Source organism: Cephus cinctus, unplaced genomic scaffold, assembly GCF_000341935.2.
Source record: "Cephus cinctus unplaced genomic scaffold, Ccin1 Ccin1_scaffold0282, whole genome shotgun sequence".
In the NCBI taxonomy this organism is placed as follows: Eukaryota; Metazoa; Arthropoda; class Insecta; order Hymenoptera; family Cephidae; genus Cephus; species Cephus cinctus.
In genome coordinates, this window is record NW_014332990.1 from 66853 (window position 1) to 73923 (window position 7071).

General features: G+C 34.2%; 1 protein-coding gene across 3 annotated transcripts; it reads right to left on the bottom strand.

The window, feature by feature from the left end:
- Nucleotides 1-274: 274 nt before the first annotated feature.
- LOC107266059 (geranylgeranyl transferase type-2 subunit beta) lies at nt 275-5870 on the bottom strand. Of its 3 annotated transcripts, XM_015736177.2 has the most exons (7): nt 5642-5870; nt 5457-5561; nt 4977-5333; nt 4774-4918; nt 4509-4684; nt 4374-4439; nt 275-662 (listed from the first exon to the last, which is right to left on the bottom strand). In XM_015736177.2, the coding sequence occupies exons 1-7, from the start codon at nt 5642-5644 to the stop codon at nt 477-479; spliced, it is 1038 nt and encodes a 345-aa protein (XP_015591663.1). In that variant the 5' UTR covers nt 5645-5870; the 3' UTR covers nt 275-476. The 3 variants fall into 3 exon arrangements, with proteins under 3 accessions (XP_015591663.1, XP_024939116.1, XP_015591664.1); XM_025083348.1 differs by lacking the exon at nt 4374-4439; XM_015736178.2 differs by lacking the exon at nt 275-662 and having other exon boundaries at nt 4057-4439; nt 5642-5865.
- Nucleotides 5871-7071: the final 1201 nt, after the last annotated feature.

Here is a 7071-nt window from a genome sequence, read left to right on the forward strand (position 1 = left end):
ATTTCAATAATTTAATATGTCATATTCAGTTTTAACTTCAATTTTCAGGATTTTGGTTTTTCTTAATTGATTTCTTTAAAAGTTATGATTTTTCCCATTTACAGTATATTTTACACATTTCACTTCATATATGTATATGCAATAGTAATATATAGTAAGCAAACTATTAGGGAGACCAGAAAGTATTGTCGTTTCTGCGCTTTGAATTTAATGTAAAAAAAACGGTCCACCTAATATTTTCCAAATTTTTTATTCTAATCTTTGTTTAGAAGAATTACGACAAAGTACGAGTTTTGCCGGCCGCTTTTAAACACTTTCCCTCATTGAAAACGCGTCCGACACAATTAACTCATGTATACGGTTTAAGATGGAGCAAACCGTTTATCGGGCAAAAAATTAGGGTTTTTGGGGAATTTTTTTTCATCTAAGAATATAACAAAACATTTTGAGATTTTTGGGGTATTTTTAGGCATATTTTAAGTTACAAACAAATGTTGTTTAACTGTAATATGACCACCATACGCTAAGTTATGGGAATATTTCTCGGTCACCGCGGTCTCGAAAATCCCAATTGACATAGTTCTAACCTTTGCAGTAGTTGTCAGAAACCAATCGATGAAGAATATTTTTTTAGTATAGACCCATGCGCTCTGTATGGAGCTCTGAAATTAAAGAAAAAGCGAAATTAAAAAAGTTATACAATAGTTATTGAAACATAAAATATCCATTTTTTTTAAATTTTGTGTTTTGTTGTTTAAAAAAATTTTAATAATTAATTTTTTAACAATTGTTTAGGTTCGTATAGAAGAGGAACTAATAAACTATAAGTGTGCAAAAGTACAATATTGTCAGTTGAATAGTTTTAAAGTTATTGCCTACGCCGTTTTTCACAGTAGTCAAAAAAATGATTTCGAGAAAAATGCGTTTAAAGTTTTCAACATGAATAACTCGTAGAAAAAAGTACATTAAAAATAGTCAATACAGGTCATTATATTTCGAATTTCAATTTGTAACTTTGGGAACATATTCTTAACATATTATAGTATTGATTTACGCAAAAGAAATTGTATTTTTTGACCCGATAAATGGTTTTAAAATAAATAATTTGTCACCCCTTAAAAGTGACAAAACTACAGTACGTTGTAAGACCGGATCCTCGTATAAGTTCCATCGCTCGAACGTGAGACTTTGACTGGTGGAAAATGACCATTTTTATCCCACCACCTGACATTTACCAATTAACGTACGACATTCGAATGCTGGCGCCTTTATGAGTATCCAGTCTAAAGGCTATGTGTGACGTAACGACTGTTATAAAATGGCATTCCATAAGAAGTACAAAGAAAGGGTTATTGCACACAAAATTTCAATAAGCATAACGTCAGCTGTAGATCAATCAGCGTCCGTCCGTAACCCCGTAAGGTAATATGAACTTGGCCAAAACCTTGTGGTATGCTTACGGAAATTTTGTTTAAACCCACTCGATTTAAAACGACCTTTAAACCTGCTCGGTTTAAAAGGTCGGAAAAATCATTTCTGTGCAGTCAACCCATTATGTTCTATTCAGGTAAGCAAGGATGTTTATATCGCCCAAGGATAGCTGATTGAAGGTAGATACTGAATTTCGTTCGCTATACATATACTGTTACGTCTCAGTCCTCCTGTTACACATCATTCGCCCACTTATACGTGTGCACAGCCACTTATACGCATAGCCCCAACCTACACAGCATTTTATATCCATAAGATGTCAACGATATCGAAAGTGAATATCCACTTGATATCTATATTCAGTTATGAACATCCTACAGATCCCTGCTAAAAAATACGATAGAATTCGATAAGAAACGATAAAACTAATTGCCAATTTCAATTTTTTTCTATCAGTGCTATCTACATCAAGTTGAAATGATGATAGAGTTTCTATCTAATGAAATCTGAACCTATCAGGTTGTTGCTTTATCGTAATAATACGATAGAAATTTAATCTATACCTATATGTATTTTCATATAAGCAGTACGTCTATCTATGGTAATATAAAATTCACGTTCTATTACGTATATGATGCTATATGATTCTGTATGAATCATATTTTTATATGTATTAATATGAAAATGCGTGATAGGAATCGAATCGTTTTCTATCGTCACCAACTTATTAGGGAAGAATATGAATTAAACGATAACCTTCTTATATGGCTTAATAACAAATGGTTTTCCCAACAATTATCATGAATTTAAGGATGCATTGCACGTACATTTCCCACCAAGAATCTGATTTGATTCGAATTTGAGCGCTTTGACACGAGAATGAAAACTGAAAAATATGTTAATGCAGCATAAACTACTTAATGATCTTGCCATCTACTAATTTTATATTTAACACTAAACGTACCATCAACTGGTCATTTGACCGTTTTAAAGCCAAAAATACGTTTATAAGAAATTGTCGGTATGTTTAGTGTTAAGATGCATTATCATTTCTGATATACGTACTTAAAAAATGTCTGAATTTACAGAGAAATTGCAGAATATCCACAGAATATCCACAAGTGGAAACTTTAGATATCTTATGGATATCAATTTAGATATTGAGGAGATCTTCTGGATATTCTGTGGATATCGACAGCCAAATTAGGATATCCTTTGGATATCAAATACTGTGATTGTTATACCCCAGCTCATACATATTTATCTTTACCGAAAGTACCACACAAGTACATCAGTCGATCAATCGTCTGTATAAGCAGTCCTTATGGTTTATACTCATCAATTTGCATTCATGCTTTGTTTTATATTCCGCTCACATCACCCTGAAATCCGCAATTTATGAATTATATTATCTTTTTTACGATTCGAAACTGTTACACAAATCATTATTTATTTTATCATGCATCATGTTTAAAAGGAATTTGTCATACTAATCCTTATTATGTCTTCAAATAAAAGATAAACCTGAAACTCCCCGAGACCAGCAGTACTCACGAGGTTTCAGGTACAGAATTGAAAGACTCAGGTATGCAGTAACAGACAGATAATTTTTAGAACAGTTAGTGTTCTGATTTGTCTACTAATTAATAAGAAAGGGAATTAAAGACCAATCAAATTCAGACGAAATAATGGAAGGGTTAAGAAACAGAGTCGTTAAATAGAATTGTAGAGACTCAATGAGCAGCTTTTTCATCTAGTCAGTCATTGTTCTTGATTAAAGTCAGTATTCTTTGTCTAATATGAATTATTCTAATTTTTATTCTTGAACAAAGATCTTTTGTTCAACAATTCTCTCTGCTTGTTAATCATTATTGAAAGCAAGTAAGTGAAGCATTCCTGGTGATTCTATTCTTAGAGTTTTATAAACATCATTACTACTATCATTTATTAAACCCCGTCACAACTTTATCTGGATTGAGGATCCATACAAACAACATCACTGAATCAGCGCTACTTCCCCGGAATTCGTAAACCAAGGAGCAGTTGAAATTTTAGTGGAAATTATTGGGGTACGCCTATGAATCGACCTATCGCCTATGGATACGACAGTTTATTCATATCAAGAATACTAAGCTTACATAAAATGGGTCAAGAATACCCGACCAAAGAAACAATCAGATCATATAGTTAAAATTCGTTCTTACATATACCAGTATGCCATACTAGACTCACACAACAATACACCTAATATCAATTGGAAAGTGGCCTGGCACCTAATTTCTATTCCTTCTGATTATTTACCTGCTGGACCAACTACCAAATCGCGTAGACGCAGTACCGACCTTAGGAAATAAAAAAATATAGTGTCTTTTACTTACCAAAATCAGATTTACAGTAAATAGCTCTAGCAAAAAATACAGTCAAAGACGGGGCCGATGTAACGCGTGGACGTAAGAATTAATACCGGAAAATCTAATCAACGAATCATCCTAACTACCTTTCTAAATCAACATTCATTGAATCTTTTCAAATCGAAAAATTATTAAATTTGTATTAATTTTCCGCCTGTTAGACCGAGCAGCACCACTCAGAAGAATCGAGTGAAACCAAGGGGATAGACATATATAAACAAGAAAATTTCATTTTATTCATATATCTGTTTGTAATTTTTAGTGTATTGTTAAGTCAGTAAGAAGGAAGTGCTTTAGTGCAATTTACACGGATATTCATAGTAGAGGCGCGTTTGTACACGCAGTATAACCAGATTGTTTCATTTCATAAGGCACGCACAAAGATCATCTATTAAGACGACACGGTTTCAAACCGAGACGGTCGACAATATATTGTGGCATACAGTACGTTGGATTGATAGGCTTAAGCGTAACATCAGCATTTAGGAGTGAAATTGCAGTAAGTCCAAAAAGTGTATGAAAAGGATCTACCATGTCTCCAGGACGATCACTGAAACCTCCAGTCTCTACATCCTGACAAGCTAAGACGAAATCCACCTGAAAATAGGTACACAATGAAATGTAGAAAGTTTTTTAAATATGATTTTTAACCAATGCGTATCTTACTAGTTGTTTTTTGTCGATCCAATGAAGCCGACCTAGAATCGCGAGTGAGGAAAGGACCCACCAGGAGTAACATACATCCGGAAGTTTCTCTGGACGCCCGTTTAGACCGCCAGAAGGTAATTGTCTTTCGCAGAGCCACCAACTAAGTCGATCGGCATCAACTTCGTGAAGATGTCCTTAAAATAGCAGCAAAATAGTATAATATTCTCAATTGAGGTGGAAAATTGCACAAAAGCCACCATATCGAAGTCGAGAGAACTGTTACCTGTTATTGAAAGAAACCCAAGGCAGCAATAAATGAGACCTGCATGACTTTCTGAACCCGGTTTCGAACCAAAACCACCATCAAAATTCATACAACTGATTACAAATTTAACAGCTTTGTTAACATCAATTGCATCCAAACGTCCCTAAAAATAGATGGTTGATTAATATATAAATAACAAGCTGCAATTGCAAATACCATACCAAGAGTGAAAGAGTGGCAACTGCACAGAATGAAAATCGGGTATCCACTTCACCCCATATATCTCCAGTAAAACTGCCATTAGGTTGCTGTCTGTCTTTCACATACTTGACAACCTTCTCCACATCAATGACATCCAAAGCATCGTACATGCTTAATATTTGGACAGCACTCAAGGTATAGAGTAAGTGAGGATCATGATTTATACTGCCACTAATGCCTCCGCAATCATTTTGACACTTCTCAATAAACTCAAGGACTTCGGTTTTACTTGTACATTCCAGCTGACCCATGAGATCAAGAGCAGTAAGGCCCCAATAAATACCTGACATTCGTATGTGTTCTGTCATACAGTATGTCTGAAAGAATTAAAAAATATTTAAGAAGAAAATTAAATATAAAAACTATCACTTCACATTTGGATTATCCAAAAACATATCGTCAGATAGAAAAAGGGTTGTGCCTTCTCACTATTAACATACATAATCGTCCTTATTCATTCCATATGAAATTAGGTAGTTAACATGCTTCTCCAGCAGCAACTTAGGAATAATATTTGGTAATTCCACATCTTTCATAAAAATTGCCTAAAACAGTCCAATTACCTTATTAGAAATATTGTATACATCAATATTCTTACTAACATTTACAGTGTAAATAACTTTACCATTTTTTGACGAGCACACAAAGCACATATTCTTTTTTTCGCTTTTGATAACGGTAGATACGGGAGTCACTTTTCTTTTATTTATTGAATCAAATATTGAAGAGATTAATGCAAGCTACATCATATTAGTTAAGGTAGTGTCGCGCGATCACTGAACACTAGCCATACTGGAATACGTACAGCACTGGTGAAGGCCACGTAGAGACAGATAGCAGACACAGGTCAGTGTAGCAGGTTGTCTCTATCACACATTGTACAGTCTCTGAAAAAGTTTAAGCTGGGATCATAGAGACTAGAGTAAAGGCAGAGATGAGTAGGGAGATTGCCAATGAGCCTGTTTTTGGTGGTCTCAATTTTTCTCTGGTTTCGGCGCGCCACCTTAGCGGAGGGCCCTCGAAGCAGTTCCACGTTTTTGATTGGTCGTGTATATATAGTAATTCTACGCGTGATAATCTGGAGTTGTGTTTTGGCGCGTCGACCCGCCACCTGAACGAGACTCTCGAACTAGTTCCACGTTTTTGATTGGTCGAATGAATTCGTGTGTTCCTCGAGATCCACGATTTTAAACCGGGTGAACACTCAAATAGGGAGACTTGAATCCACCCTTTCTTACTGCATATTACATAAACCGTAGCAATGAGGTAGTAAATTTTGCCGATGTTAATTCCCTTAATATCCATATGAAGCTTTGTAAATAATAGAGTGAGCAAATAATCTTTCAACAAACCCTCAAACGTGGGTAACTAGAGAAATATAAAGTTTCCAATTTGTACAGCACAATGGCTCGGTAGCGTACGTGCTTGATGCTGGATTAACGTCCGAGAATCTCAAGTTCGAAACTCACGTCTCATCCCTTTTTTTTTTCTTAATTATCGACTATGCTTATTGGTTCACCTAGTTAACTTAAGATTCATTAAATATATGATTATATTAGTCTACAAATATTGTATTATATTACATCGTATACATGCAATAAATTGGTACATCAAACAGCGAACGTTTCTTTTTCCCGAGAGCCTGCCTGTGACAAACACCTATGTTACGCTGTTTCATGTTTTAATAGCATAAATAATATTTAGACGGATAAAGAAGGCATTACGGAAAATTACCAAAAACAAAAATGCACTTATAAATCTCGGGCATAAAAATAATAATGAGCATATAAAAATGAAGCAATTATTTTCTATAGTGAGATGAAACGAATAATGTATCTGGTTAGGGATTTTTTTTCATTTAATTTTTAACCATTCAAGGGTATCTAAAGGTAATATTTTTAATACATCGAATTATCAGAATATTATATCGAGGTATAATTTTAATTCTAAATTATTTTTTACATCAAAAATACTGATAATTCGAGATATTAAAGATACAATTATCTTTCTGTAGGCTTGAATAAAAAAAATTTACTAAATTGAATCAGGCTACTC